The 26,791-nt window shown below is 38.7% G+C and overlaps 1 protein-coding gene and 1 long non-coding RNA gene across 2 annotated transcripts in view; both read left to right on the top strand.

The window, feature by feature from the left end:
* Window positions 1-7,993, top strand: part of LOC122797783 (ras-related protein Rab-10-like) — a 521,687-nt gene extending 513,694 nt beyond the window's left edge. Inside the window, exon 4 of the mRNA XM_044066304.1 lies at window positions 7,866-7,993. Coding sequence (XP_043922239.1) covers window positions 7,866-7,993 — 128 coding nt within the window. The remainder of the gene's footprint in view (window positions 1-7,865) is intronic.
* A 7,278-nt stretch (window positions 7,994-15,271) lies between these two features.
* The window catches only part of LOC122798470, a 67,414-nt gene continuing 55,894 nt past the window's right edge, over window positions 15,272-26,791 (top strand). Inside the window, exon 1 of the long non-coding RNA XR_006364273.1 lies at window positions 15,272-15,393. This is a non-coding gene — a long non-coding RNA (uncharacterized LOC122798470). The remainder of the gene's footprint in view (window positions 15,394-26,791) is intronic.

The raw sequence follows: 26,791 nt of genomic DNA, 5'->3' as shown, positions 1-26,791 counted from the left end.
CGAGCACCTCTTTTCAGATTCAGACACCGGCTCCTATGACTTCGGTGCCGGGTGTCGAGACCTTATCTCTGCACGAGGTTCAGGTCTTGGAGCCGGTATCAGAGGTACCACCGTCTACTATCCTTCGCTCGGTGATGGCTTCGATCCCTTCGACCCATTCTTTGAGGCCACTTTCCGACTCCGATGTGGACCGAGTGGTACAGAAGCTTATGGAGAACTCGGCTTTGTCAAAATTAATCAAGGTTTCATCCCAGCTGGTTTCGAAACTCGAAGCTATTCCAGTTCCCTCTACACTTCCTTCTCCGAGACCCGTCGAGTCATTGGTGTTAGGAGTCGAAGAACCGATGATTGTAGAGCCCTCGGTGCCGAAGCCTCCAGTAGTGCTATCGGCTCCATTGACCTCGACTCCTTAGGAACCAGCCGGAGAGTCTCGGAGCCGAACATCTTTCCTGGGTTCCGGGGGGGATAGTCGAACCGAGATTTCAGTTCCGACTCTTCCTCTCGGTGCCTCGGCTCAGATCAGTTCGGATCCATCCTCGGTGTCGGAGCCCGTGGTTCTGATTCCGGAGGAACGACCTCCTTCTTCGGATCAGGTCAGATCTTCGGGTCGGGGCACCGGTGCCTTTGACATCATGAGGAAGGTCTTGTCTGATCAGACACATACTTCATCGGTATCTTCATCTCCTTCCCCAAAAGGTCCGTGTTCTGCTTCTGTGCCTTCGGTACCTACCAAGCGTCAAGACCCAATGCCTCAGAAGTCCCCACAGGGAGACTCTGGTTCTTCAGCTGCATCCCCAGAAGCTCCCGCTGAGGATGTTCTGAGGAAACGACTGTGCAAGAGGAGACACATAGATTCCCCACAGGAATCTCTTACATCTGATACCGATTTAGATGAAACAGAAGGGTCCCCATGGTCCACCTCTGAGGATGTCTCATTTGGAGACATTTTGGAAATCCTGAAGCAAAGAGGGGACTGGCAAACCCTTACCCCTTCTGCGGATGAATCGGTCTTACTGAAGGCATTTGGGACTCAACCTTCTACCTCCTGGGTGACTCCACCCTTTGACGATCTCATGGATCTAATAGCTCGGAGGGCTTGGGAAACACCTGATACAGTGGAACCAGTCCCTTGTAAACCCAACAAATACATGACAGCTCCCCAAGATAAAGCCTATCTTACAAAAGGAGTTCCCGTAGACACTATGGTGGTGGCGGCCACTAAGAAAGAGATGTCTGAATCATCTTCCTCTGTCCATCCTCCTAATAAGGATTCTAGGACAATGGACAGATATGGGAAGCGCATATTTAGTTCGGTGACTTTTTCCATCCGATCTCTCAACTACCTTACGCATTTCACGCGTTTACAAAGAGATCTCATTAAGGAATTAGGAGATACTCTGCAGGGACACACAGATGCTGCTGTCACCGAGAAAGTGACAGCGCAACTTAACACTCTAAATTCCATAGTCAACTCGTCCATGAGGCTGATTTCATACGCAGCCGAAGGATCGAGTAGAGCGTCAGCTTCAGCGATTGCCCTGAGAAGACAATCCTGGTTGCGCTTATGCTCCTTTGCGGAAGCCTTTAAGTCTTCCTTTGCCAACGCCCCCTTTGATGGTGCCTCCTTGTTTGGGCCCAAAGTAAAGGAGACTCTCATGAGGTGTGAACAAGAAGGGAAGACCCTGTCTGCTGTAGGGGTCCGTTTTTCCGTTCCATCTAGACCCTACCCTAAAGGGCAATGAGGAGGAAAGATGTGGTTCCGAAAGACTCAGGGATCTTTTCAACACACCCAAAGTGATGACCCCTCCAGAGGCAGAGGACGGGGAAGAAATGGAAGACGCCGCCCAGCCGGCAGAGGGGGCCCGCAAAATCAGGGTGACAGAGAGACCTTCTCTGGAAAACCCTTCCAGCACTCCTGAGTGCAAGCCCATCTGTCCTACTCTGGAGGCAGTCGGGGGTCGCTTGGCTTTATACCCAGAGGCCTGGCTAAATCTTACATCAGATTACTGGGTAAAAAGCATAGTTACCAGAGGCTACAAAATCCCCTTCATAAAAATACCACCAAACTCCAAAAAACTCCCAGATGTTCCACCCAGTCTGCGAGACCAAGCAACCATAGAGATAGGAAGGTTGCTCGAAAACAGAGTCATCCAACCAGTCCCAGCGGACCAAATAAGATCCGGAACTTACTCAAGGTTCTTTTTAGTTCCAAAGAAAACAGGGGACTGGAGGCCAATTTTAGACCTCAGCAAGTTAAATACCTTTGTGAAAAAGGAAAAGTTCCGGATGGTCACGCTTCAGTCAATCCTCCCTTTTCTGCAAAAGGGCGACTGGATGTGCTCTATAGATCTCAAAGACGCGTACTACCATATCAAAATGGCCAGGGCATCCAGAGATCACTTGTGCTTCTGGCTGGGAGCCAGTCATTTCCAGTTTCGCGCTCTGCCCTTTGGTCTCACCTCAGCCCCCAGGGTGTTCACCAATTGCATGGCAGTAGTAGTGTCTCACTTGAGACAAAACAGATTCCGGGTGTTTCCTTATCTAGACGACTGGCTCCTTTCCGCCACCACCAAGTGTCGTCTTCTACAAGCCAGGGACTACACCATCAGTCTTTGCTCTTCACTAGGCATAACGGTGAATTTTGGAAAATCTGTCTTATCGCCGTCACAGTGTATCTTATTTATAGGAGCACAGCTAGACACTTCCCTGGCTCAAGTTACTCTCCCCCCATCAAGAGTATCAGACCTCAGGCATCAAATTTCGCTCCTTCTTCACAACAACAGAGTCCCTGCACGACAAGTATTAAGAGTGCTAGGCTTGATGGCAGCCTCCCTTCTTGTAGTTCCTTTAGGCAGGATGCACATGAGGATCCTTCAATGGATGCTATTCGCCCAGTGGTCGTATCTACAACTTCCACTGTCTCACGAAATCTTGATCACGAATTCTTGCAAGAAGGATCTCTTGTGGTGGATACACAGTCAAGAGCTAACACTAGGACGACCCTTTGTATTACCCAGTCCGGTAGCAACTCTAACCACGGACGCTTCCCTGATAGGGTGGGGGGGATTCTTTCAGGGACAAACAGTCCAAGGTCAATGGTCCAACTTGGAGTACAATCTGCACATCAATGTTCTAGAGCGGAGGGCAGTGTTTCTAGCGTTGCAACACTTTCACAAGTCCTTACCTCGGGGAACAGTGACAGTTCAGACAGACAACATGTCAGTGGTCTGGTACATAAACAAGCAAGGGGGAATCAGATCTTGCCCGTTATGCAGAGAGGCCTTCAGAATTTGGCAATGGGCAAAGTCCACTGGACGCTTTCTGATAGCAACGCACATCCCGGGGACTTCCAACGTAATCGCGGACAGGTTGAGCAGAGCCATCCTGTTCCCTCATGAGTGGTCCCTCAAACCTCAAGTGGCGGAAGAGATCTTCCGCAGATGGGGCCAGCCTTGCTGCGACCTGTTTGCATCCCCTTTGAATGCCAAATGCAAAAGCTACTTTGCCCTGTTACCCCCCCAGGGGGTGTCCCCAGGGACGCACTGGTATACGATTGACTCCCGGGTCTCCTTTACGCTTTTCCTCCTGTTCCAGTAATTCCCAGGTTTTTGCAGAAAGCCAAACGTCTGGACAGGACCATAATACTGATAGCCCCATTCTGGCCTCGACAAATCTGGTTTCCTTTCCTTCAATCCCATTAAGTGGAGGAACCATGGATACTGGACCCGGAGCCAGACCTGTTGACACATTCGTCGGGAGTTCCTCACACCTTCCTCAAGTCCCTCAAACTGACAGCTTGGCTGCTCCGCTTCCCATCTTAGCCAGGTTGGAGTTACTATCTCCTGCAGTACAACAAATTATTGTATCTTCTCACAAACCATCTACAAGAAAATTGTACATCAGCAAATGGAACCATTTTGCGCACTGGGCCTCCAAACAAGGTATAGATCCATTTGGGGCCCCAGTACACAAGATACTAGATTTCCTCACCTCACTTTTTCAAGAAGGAGCATCAACATCCACTATAAGGGTTCAACTGGCCGCTATATCCAATTTTCATATTGGCCGTAAGGATGGTTCTTTTATGTCCCACAGGCTTTGTAAAGCCTTCATGAAAGGTACTTTTCACCTTCGTCCCCCTTTTTGTAATCCAATAGCACCTTGGAATCTTAATCTCATGCTGTCACAACTCATGTTGCCCCCTTTTGAACCAGCAACCACAACTCCGTTAAAATTTCTTTCATGGAAAACACTTTTCCTGGTTGCCATCACTTCCACCAGAAGAGTTTCAGAGTTACAGGCTCTATCTATCCGACCCCCGTACATGATTTTTCATCCGGATTGAGTAACCTTGCATACCAATCCGTCCTTCCTTACGAAGGTTTGTTCGATTCAGAACATCAATCAATCTATCGAACTGCCTACCTTCTTTAAAAATCATTCCAATAAGCTGGAATACACATTGCACAAGTTGGACGTTCACAGACAACTAAGATTTTACTTACATAGGACAAAAGAGTACAGAAAGTCAGATCAACTATTTGTCTCATATGCTGACCAAAGAAAAGGACAGGCAGTAACGAAGGTTACCTTATCCAAATGGCTCTCAGATTGCATAAATTTCGTATATGCTGAATCCAAACAGCAACTCCCTTTCAAACCCAGAGCTCATTCTACAAGGGCGATCACTGCCTCTTCAGCCCATACCACTCATTTGCCCTTAGATACCATTTGTGCAGCGGCAACTTGGGCAAAACCACATACCTTTATTGCCCACTACAAGCTAGACAAGAGCTCCAGGGACAGGGTGACGTTTGGTCCCACTGTACTCAGGAATGTTCTCCCTTGAGCCACCCGGGAAAAAGGAGCTAGGGACGCTACCCATGTGTAAGAACAAACGGCGAGATTGAACAATTTCACATTAAGAAGTTCTGTCTTACCATAACGATCCATGTGAATTGTTCATCTCACCTTTGTTCTTACATTCCCCCCCTCCATCCCCCGTCCTACGGTCTGGGAGAACGGTTTTCAATTAGATTCATTTTCAGCCTTTTCTAGGTATGGTTGGCATGTTATTAACATCAGTAATGGCATCTTTTATCCTCTACCTGGCAGTAGGGTTCCAGACACTTTGTAGTATCTGTTTATATGTGTTTTAGACACATTTCTAAGAGGGATTCTTCTGGTATAGCAAACTAGATCTGAAGGTTAGCACCGGAGGATCATGGGATATTACTGTGCTTCGAGCTTTCTCGAAGATGCGAGCTAGTGATGCGGCCGACTCGGAGCCGAGGATCGGCTCCGAACCCGTGTGTAAGAACAAAGGCGAGATGAACAATTCACATGGATCGTTATGGTAAGACATAACTTCTTATTAATACCATTGAGGGGCTAAATGTCAAACCAAATACCTTCTTGCTAGAGAACTTCATCTACCCATGCATTGACTGGCATATTTACACCTCTAAAAATGGATATGCGCAACATTTCATACACTTTTTTTAAACTCACAACTATTACACAGGTGCACATATGTTACTAAAAAGAAATCAAACCATAGTAACATTCCAATATTCATGACATGTTTGAACAAACATGTGGATGTGTGCAAGATGGGCACATTTATCTAGTCATCCATTGATAATAAACTGCTCCAAAAAGGCTAGAATTTGGACATACCATGAAATGGACTCAAGCTAAATCCAAAAAAGGGCAGCATAATAGTATTCAGCAAAAATGCTGTTCACTTTTTAATGTGTTTTAAGTGGTAATCCTGTTTATCTGTTGATTTATTTTATTGACATTTGTCTACTGGGAAAGTCCAAATGGGTAGTTTTATTCATTTTCACTAGAGGCCCAAGGAAAAGATCCTAAAATAAAAGAACAGAAAATACATATTTGCAGGTGAAAACTGACATAGTACAATACACTCTAAATATACAGATTAATAAAAATATGAATACACATATGACATGTAGAATAGTAGACATGTAAATCATTAAAACAAGATGAATACAGTATCATGTAACATTGAAACATGCTGATATGTTATTAAGTGCAGTAATTCATTACTCAATCATAAAGCAAATGTCAGAGGGGAAAAATTCAAACAATGGATAAGGAGGAGGAGAGAAGAGAGGGAAGAGTGAGAAAAAGTATTTGTTAGAAGTAATAACTGAGTAGAGATGGGAAACAGTAGAAATAAAGACTAAAGTCAGAATTAACAGTAGTGGAAATAAAAGCAGGAGTAAGAGAAGTAAAAACAAGGAAAATGAAGGAAAAGGTGTATTAGAGGAGAAGGAGCTGAAATTATTAGTCAGGAGAGAAGCATAAGCAAAGCCAGGAGTATAAAAGTATGTCTTTTAGTTGCAACTTATATAAAAGAATGTTATTTATTCCCTTGATTTGTGCAGGGATACTGTTCAAATTGATATGGTCATAACAGACCTGGGTATTTATGTAGACAACTCTCTTTCATTTGATCATCTGTTTCCACTATAGTCAAGGAATATTTCTATCTTGACCAGTAAATTTCCAAGGAAATATCTTCAGGATTCAAAGAAGTCGTCTTACCACTGTACTTTTCCCTTACCAGACCTATCATAAAATAGAGTGATATCTTTGGTATGTAGAAATCCAAGTTGTTGTTGTTGTGTCTTTCAGCTTTTCCCAGTTAGGGGTCGCCACAGCAGAACTCTGGTCCGCTAATGATTGGTAGTTGATTTTTACGTGCCGAGTTACCAGCCCTGACGCACAACCTTCAGTGAAGGTACACCCATTCACGCATGTCTCCACGCAGAAGACGCTCTAGCTGAGAATCGAACCGGACAGCATCTTACTGTGAGGCGGCAATGCTACCACAGCACCACCACCACAGGTCCTATGTAGAAATCCAAGTATATTGCTCAATTGTGGAAAGGCTCCAATAATTTCTTAACCCAAAAAGTAAAGGCCTTTAATCCTTCAACTGTCATGATAGAGCAGTACAGCTCAGCAGCCTGCTGTATGCACTGTTGTGACCCGTGTCTCACTTTTCAAACCATGAAAAACCAAATCCTATTTGATCTCCTATTTCCTTACAAAAACAGTGGCTCTATAAGCACTCATACTAGGGACCTGAATTTACACCAATAAATAAACAAGACTCACTGGAGGGATCAATTCCTAATTCACTGTATTCTCAGCCTGTGGAATAAGTTAACAATACAGGTCAAGCAAAGTATTTTGTCTGCCTTTAAGCCTAATCTTGATGATTAGATGGGTAGGCATACCTTAACACCAGGGTTTTCATGAAAGACCCTGCTTGATTTGGGAAGTGGGCAGTATTATGTAGTTATAAAGGGTGGGAAGAATGTTTAAGTAAGTCTACTTAAAGGTATATATGGCTAGGCCTCTTATTGCCCCTGTGATCACTTGCTTAGTATTATCCTATGTTCCTCTGTACTGTTCAAAACCTTGCATTGAAATTACTGTTTTCATTTGGCGGTGCAGATGCTAACAAACCTTGAGTTCACATTTAAGCAAACTTCCGTAAACCCTAGTGTTCACACAATATAACAATATATGTGGATTTCTAAATACTTAGTGGATTTTTGATAAAGTTTATGCATAAAACATTGCCTTATAAAGAGTACTGTGGTTTGTTCATTATGAGCATGGGTTGTTTCAGTTAAGGATCCATCAGCCATTACAGTACCATACTTGGTGGAGATGATGATGGAGGATTATTACCTCAAACAGGAGCCTGGAATGTATGTGAGGATCATTCTAGAAACAGCAGAGGGATACCTTTTTTTAATGCAACACTTTATATTACACATAACAGAAGTAATACTTTCTGCTTCCGTGTCTTTTTTTCTCCTCAGTTAAACTTTTCCTGGTGGGAAATAAGAATGATCTGGAAGACAAAATCCCCAAAGACAAGGTTCGGAGATTTGCACAGGAACATAAAATACAGTCAGTTTTCAAACTGTCAGCTAAAACAGGTATGTAGAAGTACTTTTATTTTGCTGTTTCAGCACCTCAAGAAAAGTTAGGTTATGCTCTTTCCAAATATTTATTGTTCTATGGTTAAGTTATTTTGTTGGGTTACTTTCAATGCTTCATGTCTCACTAAATAGTTTTAACAAGTCTAGACATGGCTGTGCCTTTGCTTAATAGTGTCTGAAGCCTTGTATGAACCCTACTTAAGAAAATAATATTTTTATGCTTAAACTTTACCTTGTAATTAGAGTGAGAGTTTATTCTAAACTGCAGATGTAAACTAAATGGCCAGTTTTCATAATGTTCTAGTAGATCCTTAGAGAAGTGGAATCTAGGCCATCTAACTGGTATTTTTATCTACCTGTCTTGTCCTTTAGATGGTCTCAAATGGTTCTGGCTGTTGCCGCTTCAGACTAATAGGTTCATAGGTTCATAGGTTTATACTAGGCTATCTGCTGTGCCTCTGTCCAGCAGTGACCCAGACCCATCCACAGGTCTAGATTTCTCTTGAACAGAGTCAGCGAGGTGCTCTGAAAGAGTACCTGTGTTTCGGTACTAGCTACAGACTAAGCCACAACCTTAAATGGTGACATGGTATCACATTGTAAAATAACTGTAATCCTGTAAAGGATTAATCTCACTATCTGCCCATTGCTACTTCCATTTGCTTCAAACTGCTAACAAAATAAGTAAGCAAATAAATGTGAGACTTTTCATGAGATGAAGTTGCGATGTCCATTTGATATATATGTCTGTGGCACAGGAAAGTGAAACAGTGGCTCTCTTGTAGTTCTTTTTTTAAATAAATAATTTTATAATATTTTCAACAAATGAACAGTAAAAACATCCATTTTATGGCTGGAAACTCTCACCCAATAAATCAAAATTAATTTTATATTGTCTGTCAAGATCTTGTTTTATCTTTCCTGATAGATGATTTTATTTTCCATGAAGAAAGAATTACGGTCTGGTTTGAATTTAATATTTAGACATCTGATCTCATTCAAGTAAACACACAAATGATAAGATTATCTAAAGTTTTAAATAAGTCTCCTAATCCTATGGAGAGAAGACCTGGTTTATTTCAATTTAATTTATAATATGAAATCTTATTGCACTTATCAATAATTATTAACAGATGGTTTGAGGTGTTGTTTAGACATTTTTATTATTAAAAGAACACCATCAGCAAAGGAAGTTATTTCAATATTTAAATGAGCAAATGTAATTCTTACAATTAAAGTTTTTTATATATATATATATATATATATATATATATAACTAAATATAGGTTATCAATACAGAATAAAGAAGTAAGGAAAAAGAGGACAGACCTGTCATGGTCATTAATCTGGAATTAAACTTACCCATGTTGCTGGACAGGTTAATGTAGAGCTATATGTAGATTCAGTGGTTTTCTTCATATGTCTTTAATGTGCAAAATCTTGGACGTTACTTGCTGACTCAGAATAAAACAAATCAAACAAACAAATAAAACAAATCATTGGCCCCTGTCAAAGGAAAAATATACTTTAAAAATGATCAAAACACGGTAGGTTCAAGTTAAGGGTTGGGAGGGTGGCCTAATAGTTAAGGTGTTTGCCTTACAAACACAAGGTGCAGGGTTTGAGTCTCACAAGGGATAATTGGCTAAGCTTAAAATGGCTCACAAGGGCAGCTAGCTTAGTACTAATCTATGAACCTATGAACCTAAGGCACTTTAATCTTGCAGCAAGGAGACAAAAACGTGCTAATACAGTTTGTCTAACTAGAAACAGGAAATGCTAACATTTTTATACACTTTCTAATAAGACATTGCCTACCAAGCTGACGTAGTGAATCACAAGTTTTGTCATCATCATTTAGTAATAATTGTTTTTACAATATTCTGCTGATTTATCAATTTTTGTGAGAAACTTCCTAAGGAAAACAAGGTGGCCTTGGCTACCACCGGTTAGATATATGCAACGTTACCATTCAAGGTACTATGGCTAATTTGAGCACAAAGCAAGTAGTTCATTTCTCTAACAGTCCTTTGTCTATATTATCTCTAAACTCCTGCAGCTGCACATGTTCTCATACTTCGAACAGAGCTGACTGTTTAAAATCATTACATTACAGAATATAGCATTGTTCATTCATTTTCTCCTGACCTAGCAGATAACCACCTGCTTCTCAAGTAAATTTCCAAAAGGCATAAACATGAATATTGCTGTGCTAGCAATTATTAGGTCAGAGGGCATCTTGCAAGTTTCAGAAAGCACACTGCAGTTTCAAAAAGCATCTTTTCAGTCTCATATGAAACTCAACTATATATGAAACAGTGCATATAAAATAGAATGAAAAACGTGTTAACTTATTTAGTTTCTAATTAGCATTAAGCATACACACATTAATACATATTTTTCTGATAGCCCGATTCCAAAAGATTTGCCTCAGTGTAAATGGCCACTTACACTGACAGCCAGCTGAGAACAGGTCCCTGTAGTAAGCCTGTTTATGGATAGGCCTTACATGAAGTAAATCACTTACACTTAAAATATGACTTTTCAGAATCAGGGCAGACTTACATTGAGTGCAACTCTTTTGTAATCTGGCCCATTGTCTAAGACTACTGTGTACTCTTCTGGGGTGTTTCCCATTTTCCAGATGTTGTGTGACGAAGGAGATGGTGTGTGTATGTTTTATATATATATATATATATATATATATATATATATATATATATATATATATATATATATATATATATATATATATATATATATATATACACATATATATATATATATATATATATATATATATATATATATATAAACACCTCCGCTAGCATGTACCATAAAGGGTCTCCTCCTCTGTATGTATCGTGACACAACAAAACATTATATTCCTCAGATAAAAAACAAATTTATTAGACAAACAGCATCCAAGCACAGTAGGATTGAGCGCGCTTTCATCTATAAGACTTCATCAGAATCCATCTTTTTCAAAATTGAACTGCCCTTAAATACCAATCTAATTAGTTATAAAATGGAATAATTAATTGATTGATAACACTTGATTCCATTTCACTATATGTCAAAGCAAAGCGTCAGAAATACAAAGAATATGAAATAATACTGTTCATTATATATATAAAATGAATAAATACAAAGAATAATATTGTGCCTACTGAATGTAATAAAACATTGTTAAAAAATGTATATAAATACATAAATAAATTTGTAATTATACATGATACATAAATAAATTAATATATTGCTATATACATTTATGTTGAGTAATCTAAAAACTGATAAAAACAAATGTATATATAGGACAAGCTTAATGATGTAAACATATGTCAAAACAGATAGTACTCTATCATTCCAAAAACAACTGACTTACTGTTTTATGTATTTGGTGTTTTTGTTTTGTGTTTTTAATTCTAAAAAATATATACCCTGTTCATACCCATAAAATACATTCCTGGATGACAGAATGTATTTTCAAACATGTTAATTAATAAGTTTTGGATTGTTATGTAACAATTTGAGTGCAGGCTTAATGGAGAGGTGATCATTCATTCCGTGCGGGCCACAGCTGTCCAACCGTAGCTGCCATATCATTTCCCTGAACTCAAGAAATGACTCCCAATCACCTCCATTTTCCCGGGGACAAATTCTGGGTTTTTCCTTTTTCCTTTTCCAAATTCCCATTTTAAAAGGGTTGGAAAGGAAAAAACCCCCTTTTGGGTTTTTTTTTTAACCCTTGGAAAACCCGGAGGCCAGACCTGTTGACACTTTCCCGGGAGTTCCTCACACCTTCCTCAAGCCCCTCAAACTGACAGCTTGGCTCCCGCTTCCCATCTTAGCCAGGTTGGAGTTACTATCTCCTGCAGTACAACAAATTATTGTATTTTCCACAAACCATCTACAAGAAAATTGTACATCACAAATGGAACCTTTTTGGGCACTGGGCCTCAAACAAGGTATAGATCCTTTTGGGGGCCCCCAGTACACAAGATACTAGATTTCTCACCTCACTTTTTAAAGAAGGAGCATCAACATCCACTATAAGGGTTCAACTGGCGCTATATCCAATTTTCATATTGGCCAAGGATGGTTTTTTTTATGTCCCACAGGCTTTGTAAAGCCTTCATGAAAGGTACTTTTCCCCTTTCCCCCCCTTTTTGTAATAATAGCACCTTGGAATCTTAATCTCATGCTGTCACAACTCATGTTCCCCCTTTTGAACCAGCCCACAACCCCGTTAAAATTTCTTTCATGGAAAACATTTTTCCCTGGTTGCCATCATTTCCCACCAGAAGAGTTTCAGAGTTACAGGCTCTATCTATCCGACCCCACATGATTTTTCATCCAGTTGAGTAACCTTGCAAAATCCATCCTTCCCCGGTTTGTTCGATTCAGAACATCAATCAATCTATCGAACTGCCTACCTTTTTTAAAAAATCATTCCAATAAGCTGGAATACACATTGCACAAGTTGGACCACAGACAACTAAGATTTTACTTACATAGGAAAAAAGAGTACAGAAAGTCAGATCAACTATTTGTCTCATATGCTGACCAAAGAAAGGACAGGCAGTAACGGGTTCCCTTTTCCAAATGGCTCTCAGATTGCATAAATTTGTATATGCTGAATCAAACAGCAACTCCTTTCAAACCCAGAGCTCATTCTAAAAGGGGGCCCCCCCGATCCATTTTTCCCCTTTTCCTTTTCAGCCCCAAAAATACCACCCCTCGTTGGGCCCCCTTTAGGTTTTTTTCCCCCCCCCAAAAAATTTTGTAAGACGGGGCAGTGAACATTCCTTAGAAGCTGTCTTAAAAACCCATCCATGAATTTCACTACCTTTTTACATTCCCCCTCACGGGAGACTTACATTAGATCTTTATCGCCATTTCTAGATGGTACTTTTTTCCCATGGCATTTTTTGGAGAGGGTTAGTTTTATATTTTTATATTTAACATATTATAAAATTTATTATAAAATAATTATTAAATATATATATATTTGATTTAAATCAACACAAAAAGCCCGCTGATGCCATAAGGGTTCTCAAGGCGAGAAACAAAAATTTCCCTAGTAAGACATTTATTACATAGATCCACAATTGATGGGCTTTATCTTAACTCATCAAATCCTTTTTTGAGAACTGACTCCCTAATACTATTATTTACACCTTAAAATGGTTGAACATATTCATCACTTTTAAAGCAACTTTAAATACAAATATGATAAAGTATCAACATAATAATATCAAATATGTGTTGAATTAAAACATTGTTAAATGTATAAAACTAATAATTGTATTATACATGATCATAATAATTAATCTGCTTTCAAGTGAGAATCTACTGATAAAATGTAAATGGACAAGCAAGATGAAACAGGGTCAGAACAATAGTATCTTTCCAAAATCTTCATTTTTTATTGTTTTGTGTAATCTGTTTTGTTTTTATTTAAATTAACCTGATCTACCCAAATACTTCTATGAGATGTATTCATTTAACAATTGGATGTATTAACAATTAAAGGTAATGAATACATACATTCGTGAAACTGACATATACATAGTGCCATTATTCGAAAAGAAATACCAATACCTCTCATTTTTAATTTAACAAAATTTTAAGATGTCACATATTCAGTATGCCTAAATTGTAATCAGTCCTGTATTATATTCTAATTGTAGACTTTTAATTACTCAAGTCTAAACAAATGTCAAGAAAAATTCAAAAACTACCTTTGTATGAAGTATGGTAGCTACTTATTTTAATTGAATTTGTCTGGGAGAAAGTTTTAGAAAATAACTGCACTAGATATGGGCCATCTGAAATAAAACTGAAAATCATATTCAAGTGAAATAAAATAGTAATAACCAAACAATGGATTGAAAAATAGGTATACAATATGGAGAATATTAATCAAATGCATTAACAAGACCCCATAATAAGTAATGTCAAAGCTGATTTATATCATAAGTGTTATCTATTCTAAGAAATGTCAAGGAATTTCAAAGCAATATGGATAAGGACTGAGTATTTAGTAGACAAGTTTCTTCAATAAGCTCTGGTAACTGTCCCTAAATGAATAAATCATTCTTACAAGTAAATTTCAGTATACAGGATAAAAACTAATAAATTTTACTTTAATAAAAGACACATAAATAGAATGAAATATTCTTTGGAAATTTGAACATACAATATGATTTTCTTAGTTCGATACTCAATTGTTGTAACATTGAATCGTCCTAAATTGTGTAGTTGTTAATATCTGAAGTCTACCCATGCCCTTTACCAAAACTTCAGTCAAGAACCATTGTAGACATGTCCAAAATAGTTATCTACTAATCTCCAGACAACATTTATGTGGCAATGGCTACCACAGACCATCCACCACAGCCTATGTAAAACCCCAGTGATATTGTATTGTAAAAAGCCCAATATTTGGTTACTTAACCAAAGTTAAAGTTTAAATCGGTTCATATTTTCCCAAAATGATCTTGTGGGTAACTGAAAACCTCTGTAAGTCACATTACCTGTCTCACGCAAAGATTTGAAAACCAGAATCCATTGTTTATTTAGATGAAAACAATCTGCTATAAATCAAGTATTTGTCTTGGGAACTGAATAACTATCCTAAAAGGCTAATCTTAAGATTTGGATACGAATCAGATTCCTGTTCACTTAATTTACCGTGTAATTTTAACCTAAAAATCCAAAGTATCTCCTTTACAGCAAATTTATCATCATTAGATGGGTACTACTTTACACCAGGGTAAACATGATGCCCTGGGATCAGTACCAATCATTTAGGTTCAGTAATTTTAAAACGTCAACTTAAAGTAATTCTCTGTTAATTCCTGTATCATTCTTATATTACCCCGTCTACCTTAATACCTGGGTTCAAAATTGATTGCTTGTAGGGGTTATTGCTTCTGTAAAATTAGTAATATTAAGCAAGTTTCTTAATGCATGTTCAAAATAATTTATATTATTAATCTCAGATGGATCTTTTATAAAGAAACTTTTTATAGTCAAAAACATTAGTCCTTAAAAGTGAAGTTGTAAAATTATTATTCATGGTTTTAATTAAGACAATGTATTATTACATACATTCCCTTTTGGAGATGATGATGGAGGATTATTACCTCAAACAGGAGCCTGGAATGTATGTGAGGATCATTCTAGAAACAGCAGAGGGATACCTTTTTTTAATGCAACACTTTATATTACACATAACAGAAGTAATACTTTCTGCTTCCGTGTCTTTTTTTCTCCTCAGTTAAACTTTTCCTGGTGGGAAATAAGAATGATCTGGAAGACAAAATCCCCAAAGACAAGGTTCGGAGATTTGCACAGGAACATAAAATACAGTCAGTTTTCAAACTGTCAGCTAAAACAGGTATGTAGAAGTACTTTTATTTTGCTGTTTCAGCACCTCAAGAAAAGTTAGGTTATGCTCTTTCCAAATATTTATTGTTCTATGGTTAAGTTATTTTGTTGGGTTACTTTCAATGCTTCATGTCTCACTAAATAGTTTTAACAAGTCTAGACATGGCTATGCCTTTGCTTAATAGTGTCTGAAGCCTTGTATGAACCCTACTTAAGAAAATAATATTTTTATGCTTAAACTTTACCTTGTAATTAGAGTGAGAGTTTATTCTAAACTGCAGATGTAAACTAAATGGCCAGTTTTCATAATGTTCTAGTAGATCCTTAGAGAAGTGGAATCTAGGCCATCTAACTGGTATTTTTATCTACCTGTCTTGTCCTTTAGATGGTCTCAAATGGTTCTGGCTGTTGCCGCTTCAGACTAATGAAAGAGTACCTGTGTTTCGGTACTAGCTACAGACTAAGCCACAGCCTTAAATGGTGACATGGTATCACATTGTAAAATAACTGTAATCCTGTAAAGGATTAATCTCACTATCTGCCCATTGCTACTTCCATTTGCTTCAAACTGCTAACAAAATAAGTAAGCAAATAAATGTGAGACTTTTCATGAGATGAAGTTGCGATGTCCATTTGATATATATGTCTGTGGCACAGGAAAGTGAAACAGTGGCTCTCTTGTAGTTCTTTTTTTAAATAAATAATTTTATAATATTTTCAACAAATGAACAGTAAAAACATCCATTTTATGGCTGGAAACTCTCACCCAATAAATCAAAATTAATTTTATATTGTCTGTCAAGATCTTGTTTTATCTTTCCTGATAGATGATTTTATTTTCCATGAAGAAAAGAATTACGGTCTGGTTTGAATTTAATATTTAGACATCTGATCTCATTCAAGTAAACACACAAATGATAAGATTATCTAAAGTTTTAAATAAGTCTCCTAATCCTATGGAGAGAAGACCTGGTTTATTTCAATTTAATTTATAATATGAAATCTTATTGCATATCAATAATTATTAACAGATGGTTTGAGGTGTTGTTTAGACATTTTATTATTAAAAGAACACCATCAGCAAAGGAAGTTATTTCAATATTTAAATGAGCAAATGTAATTCTTACAATTAAAGTTTTTTATATATATATATATATATATATATATATATATATATATATATATATATATATATAACTAAATATAGGTTATCAATACAGAATAAAGAAGTAAGGAAAAAGAGGACAGACCTGTCATGGTCATTAATCTGGAATTAAACTTACCCATGTTGCTGGACAGGTTAATGTAGAGCTATATGTAGATTCAGTGGTTTTCTTCATATGTCTTTAATGTGCAAAATCTTGGACGTTACTTGCTGACTCAGAATAAAACAAATCAAACAAACAAATAAAACAAATCATTGGCCCCTGTCAAAGGAAAAATATACTTTAAAAATGATCAAAACACGGTAGGTTCAAGTTAAGGGTTGGGAGGGTGGCCTAATAGTTAAGGTGTTTGCCTTACAAACACAAGGTGCAGGGTTTGAGTCTCACAAGGGATAATTGGCTAAGCTTAAAATGGCTCACAAGGGCAGCTAGCTTAGTACTAATCTATGAACCTAAGGCACTTTAATCTTGCAGCAAGGAGACAAAAACGTGCTAATACAGTTTGTCTAACTAGAAACAGGAAATGCTAACATTTTTATACACTTTCTAATAAGACATTGCCTACCAAGCTGACGTAGTGAATCACAAGTTTTGTCATCATCATTTAGTAATAATTGTTTTTACAATATTCTGCTGATTTATCAATTTTTGTGAGAAACTTCCTAAGGAAAACAAGGTGGCCTTGGCTACCACCGGTTAGATATATGCAACGTTACCATTCAAGGTACTATGGCTAATTTGAGCACAAAGCAAGTAGTTCATTTCTCTAACAGTCCTTTGTCTATATTATCTCTAAACTCCTGCAGCTGCATATGTTCTCATACTTCGAACAGAGCTGACTGTTTAAAATCATTACATTACAGAATATAGCATTGTTCATTCATTTTCTCCTGACCTAGCAGATAACCACCTGCTTCTCAAGTAAATTTCCAAAAGGCATAAACATGAATATTGCTGTGCTAGCAATTATTAGGTCAGAGGGCATCTTGCAAGTTTCAGAAAGCACACTGCAGTTTCAAAAAGCATCTTTTCATTCTCATATGAAACTCAACTATATATGAAACAGTGCATATAAAATAGAATGAAAAACGTGTTAACTTATTTAGTTTCTAATTAGCATTAAGCATACACACATTAATACATATTTTTCTGATAGCCCCGATTCCAAAAGATTTGCCTCAGTGTAAATGGCCACTTACACTGACAGCCAGCTGAGAACAGGTCCCTGTAGTAAGCCTGTTTATGGATAGGCCTTACATGAAGTAAATCACTTACACTTAAAATATGACTTTCAGAATCAGGGCAGACTTACATTGAGTGCAACTCTTTTGTAATCTGGCCCATTGTCTAAGACTACTGTGTACTCTTCTGGGGTGTTTCCCATTTTCCAGATGTTGTGTGACGAAGGAGATGGTGTGTGTATGTTTTATATATATGTATATATATATATATATATATATATATATATATATATATATATATATATATATATATATATATATATTATATATATATATATATATATATATATATATATATATATATATATATATATATATATATATATTAGTTTTGGGGTGTGAGCTTTCCACCCCCATGTGGAGGCTGTAAGAGGGCTTGCTTTCTGCAAAAAAAAATAAAAACACTTAGGTTCATAGGTTCATAGGTTCATACTAGGCTATCTGCCCGAGGGCATTTACAAGCCTAGCCCATAGTTTTGTGGCTTATGCCACCCCTTTAGTATGGGGAACTATACCCATTATTTTGCTGTGCCTCTGTCGAGCAGTGACACTGAGGTAATCCCTGGGGTATATCTGTGATCTCCCATCCATTGGTCAAGATTTCTGTTGAACAAGGCCAGCGAGGTGCTCTGCCTCACATATACCGGGATTTTATTCCACAGCATAGGGAGTCTTTGGGTGATGAATCCATCCCTCCAGCACGTCCTATTAATAGCCGTGTCGAGGTTTAAGTCTCCTGCCCTTGTGGCTCTGATGGATCTAGATTTTTTGAGGTGAAGCATATTCATCAAATCTGGGTTTGACATGGCCTTGTATGTTAGGCAAAGGTCACCTCTGAGCAAGCGGTAAGCGACAGAATAGAGCTGGAGTTCTTTCAGTCGGGCAGCATAGGACAGATGTTTGAGACCCTTTATCCTTTTGGTGAGGAACTTTTGTGGCCTCTCCAGCTGCTGCAAGTGTCGGGTCAGATACATTCCGAATGGGGCATTGTACTCAATCATTGGTCTGATGAGTGATGAGTATAGGGAGACTATGACCTCTCTTGATCTAGATGAGAATCCCTTCATGATAAGGTGGGCAATGTAGAAGGTCTTCCTAACTACTTTAGCTACATGGGTGTCGAATGACAGACTACTATCAACCTGGGTCCCCAGGTCCCTGATAACTTCTTCTGTGCTCAGTGGATTGCCACCTATTTGGTAGCTGGGGTAACCTTGTTTTTCCCGAAGGGTATGACTATGCATTTTTTGGCATTTAACTTTAGGCCATGGCTCTGGCACCAGTTATCCGTTTCTGTGAGACCCTTCTGAAGGATATCTGTGTCAGATGTGTTTTCTACTATGGCGCCCAGTTTGCAGTCATCTGCAAACTTTGTCAGCCATAACCCTCCTGTGTTTACTTGTACTTGGAAAAGTAGATGCCAAACAAGAGTGGGCCCAGGACTGAGCCCTGTGGTACACCACTTGTGACAGGCTTTGAGTCTGACATGGCGCCAGCAACTCTGACCCTGTGGGTTCTGTCACTCAGCCAGTTTGCAACCCATCTTGTGATGTATGGGTTAACATTTAAGCTGATGAGTTTTCAATGATACCGAGTGGGGTATTGTATCGAAGGCCGTCGCCAGATCGAGGTAGGCTGTATGGACTGCCTTTCCCTCATCAATGGCTTTGGTGACTGTTTGAAAAAAGTCAACCAAGTTTAGAAGGCATGATCTGCCTTTGACAAAGCCAAACTGGGATGGATCCAAAGTCTGCAAATTCCCTATGTCTTTATTTATGAGGTCCATTATGATCCTCTCCATGGCTCTGCAGATAAGGCTTGTCAAGCTAATGGGCCGGTAATTTCCAGGGTCGGTGGAGGCACCGCCTTTGTGAAGTGGGACCACAGTTGCAGTGCGCCACTCCTGGAATGCGTATCCAGAGGTAAGACTATGATTAAACAGCTGTCCTAGCTGTGGGTTTAATTCCTCGTTGAGTTCATGGAGCACACAGCCGGGGACACCATCAGGTCCCATGGATGCTGTGTTTTTGCTTTGGAGAGCAGTTCTCACTTGGGCGTTGGAGATGTTTGGGGGCTGCAATCGCTTGGTATAGATATCTCTCCTTTTGGGGGAGTTTGCACTGAACCTGTCAGCCAGTATGTTGGCAATGTCTGTAGGATCAGTAATCTTCACATCATTTTGAACTAGTTCTGAGCATATCTGGGAGTTTCCTCCCAGGTTTCTAACATAGCTAAAGAAGGCCTTATGATTGTCTTTTGAGTCTTTAGCTATTTTTCTCTCAAAATTTGCTTTGGATGATTTTATGAGAGCTCTTAGTTTTTACTTATAGTGATCAAGGGTGTCTTACCTTTTAAGGATTTTGCTCTATCTTGTAGTAGCTTCCTCCTTTTGTTGTAGAGTTTGTTTATGGCTGGGGTCCACCAGACTGGACGCTTGCCTTTGGTACAAAGAGTCTTTGTTTTGCTTGGGATTGCCTTATCCATGCAGTCCTACAGGTGCTGGTAGAAGGCATTTGTAAGTGATTCAGCGGCTTGAGTACTGTTTTCCGCCGGCTCGGGGGCCTTAAAGGAGACCACACTAGTCTTTAGAAGTGTGAAGTCGGCTTTTGAGAAGTTCTTTACTGTGGTCTTTTTTATTTCAGGTGGGGGTGGGATGAGGACCTCCAGCGAGATTAGTTTGTGATCTGATCTCACCAGTGAGGGGTATACTTCCGGTGTTGAACATTGTGCTCCCATGTTCGTGCACAATGTTGTTCCAAGCTGCCCTGTTGTTTTGTATGTAACAGGAGCTTTCTAGGAGTCATGGTGAACAGAAAAAAACAAAAAGAAAGAAATGTAGCCGGAAAACTTGTAGTGAGGTATTTAATAACACATTCAGCTATTTTGTCCCGAGTACTATGGACTTCATTAGAACAAGAACAATTTAATATTAAATATACATTCAAGACCCCTCCGTATTGTTTAATTAATTGACAACAAATGAAGATGTCACAAAGCCAATAAGTTTACAATTTAAAAAAACAGACATAGAATAAATAAAAGTCCCTATTTGAAAGTCTTGTACACAAAAAAAAAAAAAGATTGTTAAAACTTGTATGTAACAAGGAGTATAAAATAAACATACGAAAAATCTTGAAAATGTTAAGAATGTGAAACGTTGCATATTAAAAGTGACCTTAGAATACTAAAACCTGTACTAAGAATTGTGCAACAAGGATATAAATGCAACAAATTAAATATAAAATCAGTTGAACAATAAGCAGCTTTCAATTTTAATTTTTAATAAGCTGCTTATAGAAACTGTTTCATTGAGACCAGGGCTAACTGTAGCAATTGCTTTTAATTGCCATCTGAGTTCCAAAAACTCTAGGAAATCATCAGATGGCCCACCCCTTTGTCCCAGGTCAACATGATCAACAACAGTGAACTTGAATGTGTGTGTAGTATTTTCCTTAAGGTGCTTATAGAGAGTATTACCCTCATCTTTTTTCTTGATGTCATAGAGGTGTTGGTACACTCTGGTCCTCAGGGTCCATTTGGTTTTCCCTATGTAGAACCCATTACAAGGCTGGCATTGAGCTAAATAAATCACCCCTTTGCTACCACAATAATATTTGTAATTAACAAAAATAAAACCATGAAACTAGAAGAAACAAAACTTAATCTAAGTAAACGTCAAAGACAAATGGAAAAATAAACGGAGGTCAAACTGATATTTAGTGCTTTCGTTCTTTATTGGTCACTAGAACTTCATCAGAATGTAGGTAAAATTAAAATGATGCCATTACATAGAGAAAATTACAAAGGTAGCAAGAACTGCAACCCAACAAAAAGACAGAGCATTTGAATCACCATGGAAATAGCCAGTACTTTGTTTTTCATTAGACTTGTGACCAGGTGTTAAAATGCAGTAGCCATTAATTAAACAGTAACCAGGAGTGGCAATTGCTTCTTAATGCAGAAATGTCACCAGTTCTAAATGGGAATATTAACATTCAATGTGCTTTGAGATGATTATCTTAACCACCCCCACACTTTTCATTCCTGATTTAAGTGTTACTGTTTAATTAATGGCTACTGCATTTTAACACCTGGTCACAAGTCTATTGAAAAACAAAGTACTGGCCATTTCCATGGTGATTCAAATGCTCTGTCTTTTTGTTGGGTTACAGTTCTTGCTACCATTGTAATTTTCCTTATTTAATGGCATCATTTTAATTTTACCTACATTCTGATGAAGTTGTAGTGACCAATAAAGAATGAAAGCCTTAAATATCAGTTTGACCTCTGGTTATTTTTCCATTTGCCTTTGAAGTTTACTTAGATGTAATATTTGTAATTAAGCCTGATTTCACCATAGCCTGCCAGAAAAAAGTTTGTTCCTTCCAACATATGTTTACATTGGGAACAAGGACCATACTTACTCATTTTACCATTACTACAAGGGTGACTAGTCTTTTCAAGTAACATTTTGAAACTAATATCGTTTTTATACACAATAGTGGGAGTTGCACCCACCAAGTTAAGAAATTCCCGATCAATTGCAAATATGGTCCAATTTTTAAATATAATGGACCTGATGTCATTGAAATGACATTTCACATTGTATTAAGCACCATATGCAAAATTTGGGGTATTCATCTTCCCTGCCTTTCTGCTATTTGGTTATTCATATGTTCATAGGTAGGTACTAGGCAGTCGGCTCAAGGGCCTAACTAAGCCTAGCCAACAAGGTTCCCTGGCTTACTCTACCCAAGAAAGTTAATTTCCTGTACCCCTGTTGAGCAGAGCCACAGAATTGATCCCTGGGGTGTATTTCCTCTTTCCCATCCACTCGTCAAGATTTTTCTTGAAGAGTGCTAATAAGGAACTTTGCTTGACATAGATGGGTAGCTTGTTCCAGAGAATAGGAAGTCTCTGGGATAGGAATCTATCCCTCCAGCATGTCATGTTTATCATGGTGACAAGGTTTAGGTCCCTAGAGCGTGTAGCTCAGAGTGATTGGGATTTCTTTAGTTGTAGCATGTCTGGAGAGATTGGGATTTCTTTAGGTGTAGCATGTCCAACAGCTCTGGGTTTAACATACCTTTATATGTTAGGCAGAGATCTCCTCAAAGTAGGCAATATGCTACAGAGTAAAACTGGAGCTTTTTGAGATGGTCAGTGTAAGGCATCTGTTTGAGGCCAGTAATCCTCTTTGTGAGGTACTTCTGTGTCCTTTCCAGCTGCTGCAGATGTCTTGTGAGGTACATTCCAAAAGGGGCATTGTACTCTATAATGGGTCTAATGAGTGCCAAGTAGAGGGGAACAATGACCTCTTTTTTCCTGAATGAGAACCCTTTTGTGATGAGGTGTGCCACATAGAAGGATTTCCTGACTACTGTGGCAATGTGATTATCAAAGGAGAGACTACTGTCCACCTGGGTCCTAAGGTCTCTTATCACACATTCGGCATTAAGTAGACTGCCGTTTATGTGGTAGTTCATGGTTACAGAGTTTTAACCAAAGGGGATGACAATGCATTTTTTGGCATTGAGCTTGAGGCCATGCCTCTGACACCAGGCATCTGTCTCAGTGAGGCCCTTCTGTAGGATGTCCACATAATTTGTGGACTCGACTATTGCTCCTAGTTTGCAGTCATTTGCAAACTTCATTAGCCAGAAGCCTTCTGTGTTAGCCTGTACTTCAGAGAAGTAGATACCAAACAGGAGAGGTCCCAGGGCTGAACCATGTGGTACTCCACTTGTCACTGGTTTGAAGTCAGATTTGGAGTCTGCAACTTTTACAGTGTGGGTTCCTGTCAGTGAGCCAGTTGGCAATCCATCTTGTGATGTAGGGATTTATACCTAGTTTAGTGAGTTTAGCTATAATTCCAGAATGGGGAATGGTGTCGAAAGCCTTGGCGAGGTCAAGATAGGCTGTGTGAACCACCTTACCCTCATCTACGGCTTTGGTGACTGCCTCAAAGAAGCTGATCAGGTTCAGAAGGCATGATCTGCCTTTCACAAACCCGAACTGGGTGAGGTCCAGAGTTTGGAGGTTACCAATGTCTTTGTTTATGAGTTCCACGATGATACATTCCATGGCCTTGCAGACCAGGCTTGTCAGGCTAATAGGGCAAAAGTTCCCAGTATCATTGGTGGCTCCCCCTTTGTGGAGTGGGATAACTGTTGCTGTGTGCCATTCAGTGGGCCTGAAGCCTGACGTGAGACTATGATTGAACATGGTGCTTAGGTGGGGAGCCAATTCGTTCTGAAGTTCATGTAAAATGCAGTCTGGGATGTTGTCCGGTTCCATGGATTCTGTGTTTTTGGTTTTAGAGAGTGCAGCTTTTACCTGCATAGATGTGATTACAGAGACTCTGCAGTCTTCCTGTATAGATATGGGCCCTTTAGGGGGTGAGAGGGGGTTAAAGTTAGCACTGAACCTATCTACCAGAATGTTGGCAATATCAGTTGGTTCTTTAATTTTCGTGCCGTTGTGCTGTAACTTTGAGCAGATCTGGGTGTTGCCATTGAGATTCTTGACATAGCTATAGAATGCTTTGTGGTCGCTGCTAGAATCAGTGGTGATTTTGTTTTCATAGCTAGCTTTGGAGGATCTTATAAGGGATCTCAGCGTCTTACTGAAGCTGACCAGTGAGCTCCTCCACTCATGGGATTTTACTCTCTTTTACAATGGTTACCTCCATTTGGGTACAGTGTATCTTATCTCTGGTAATCCATGCACCTGTAAGTGGTACTATGATTTCTAATCTACAACAACTAAATTTTTACCTGCTTTATCACTCTGCCTTGTCTATTTGCTTGATTGGTCTATCCTAACACCTCTGTGTCAGCCTTTGTATATGCCATCCCCATAGCTTTTGTATCATGATCTTTGCCCCTCTTTCTATATAAACTTCCAGACTCTCCCTTTCTGAGCCTTAGCTATCATCCTCCCTTTCCGAGCCTTAGCTATCATCCATCAAACTTCCCTGGTGAGCACTTCAAGTTCTAGTCTTTCATTTCACCCCAATCCTCCTCATTATGCACCCCCCCAAAAGGCATATGTCATACCAATCTGGTATCCTCTTCCCTAGTAATTTACTCTAGCTTCTCTTGCTCCTCTCCACAGTGATACAGCCTTGTTATATGATCACCACATTTACATCTGATCCACATTTTCCTCTCCACATCTCCAACACTATGCAGATGGATACCATCCTTCTAAGTGTATCTCTACAGGAGGTTCTATTACTACCTTTGTACCATCCTTCTATACTGATCCCGAATAGACCAACCTGTTTTCTCATTTCTACACAATTAATCTTTTGCTGCATACAGTCAAAGATTTGTTGCATTTTTTTATTATTTTCTTATTTTCCCTAACTTACCCTACCTCCAAACACAGGGCCATGAGCTCTTTAGTCACCTGCTCAACGTGCTGCAGGATCTTGTCAACTTTTCCTTCTATTTTGCTGATTTGGAACTTCCTTGCAGGTTGTTTAGATGTCTAAATCATGTTAAAAACACTTTCCTTTAGGTATGGATGTTTGAAACTTCCTAACTCTATTAAAAATAAACTTTTAGCATCAACCATGCACAGAGTTGTGCAGCTAGGCAGTGATCTTGTATGGTGGTTTACCTGTCCCCTGTTATGTATTAGATTTGTGTATTTAGTTTCTTTGGTTTCTGTAGTGCAGAACTTGGCTATTTTTTTCTAGTTAGGGTTATTGATGAAGTAGGTAGAGGGCTGATAAATGCTTTCATGCTACAGGTGGAATGATAATACACATTTAATGATTAGCCTATAAATATAATTTTTTCACGCTACTTTATTATCATAGGTTCTTATAGCTTAGAAATATTTTTGCACCTCTTTGTCATAGGCTCTTAATAAATGTACAGCAGAGATGACCATTGTGGAGTTTAGCCACATCACCCAGCACTGGAGAGAGACTAACAGTAGTCCCCATTAAGAAGGCTTTCTCCACATATCCCAAGTGAATATTTGTAATCTCCATTTTCAGGATGAGTATGTGTGCATGTGTGCATGTGTTCACAAGGTTTTTGCCTACACTTACAAAAGATTCACTGATAAGTAATTACAAAATAAAATGTAGAAATGTGTTTTCATGAATACTTTCAAAAGAGGAAAAACACAGAAAGGGTTATATCATATATCTCAAGTGTACCTCATTAGAAGGAATGTTCCTCATTTTGGTTCTTAAAAACTCCATGTTCCTCAAAGTTCCACATTGAAAGGGTCTGTCACACATTCAGTGTTAGGAATGTTTTTAACTGATATTCATGGTAAATAGTACTGAATCATATTATCTCACAAAAAGAACTTTTAATAGGTTTAAAGTAGCACATTTTAACCATCATGTGACCTTCCTAGTTGAAGTTGACAGTAAGCTGTTGGAAGGTGTTTCACATTTTGCCCATTTGTTCCACATTATGAGAGGCAGTGTTCCTCATTTAGGAGATGAAAGTTTGAGAGCTATGTGTTATACAGATGAAATTGTTGGGCTATCCAGTTTTTCTTTTTCCTTAAATGTAGGATTTGCAGATCCTGTTTGATCTCTGATTTCATCCTTTCCTTGTTCCCTGAGTTCCAATATAACTTTTATGTTATATACAGTTAAATTTCCCCAATCTCTGTCCATACCTTCATTTAAGTAGGAGACTGTTCCATGTGTTTGCCACTGTTTATATCCTTTCTGTAAAAATATGATGCAAAATGCAATTTAAACCAATTCTTGCTGTAACTCTTTCAGTTTCAAATCAGTGTATATTATTTTTAAATATCTTTTCAGAAAAATGTTCAGTTTTGCTCCCTACAAATGTCTTTCTGCTATAAAAAGGTCTGTGTTATATTAGGTTTCATTCTCTTCTTAGATATAAATGATGAAGTATTGAACTTTTTGAAGGCTCCATACTATAAATATTCATACTGATCACTGATGCAGTAGCTTTAGCTATATAGGTTATGTCCAGCCAAGGATATAACAACCAAT

Source organism: Protopterus annectens, chromosome 3.part1 (genome assembly GCF_019279795.1).
Source record: "Protopterus annectens isolate FY-2018-M chromosome 3.part1, PAN1.0, whole genome shotgun sequence".
In the NCBI taxonomy this organism is placed as follows: Eukaryota; Metazoa; Chordata; order Ceratodontiformes; family Protopteridae; genus Protopterus; species Protopterus annectens.
This window is presented reverse-complemented; position numbering and strand designations above follow the sequence as displayed.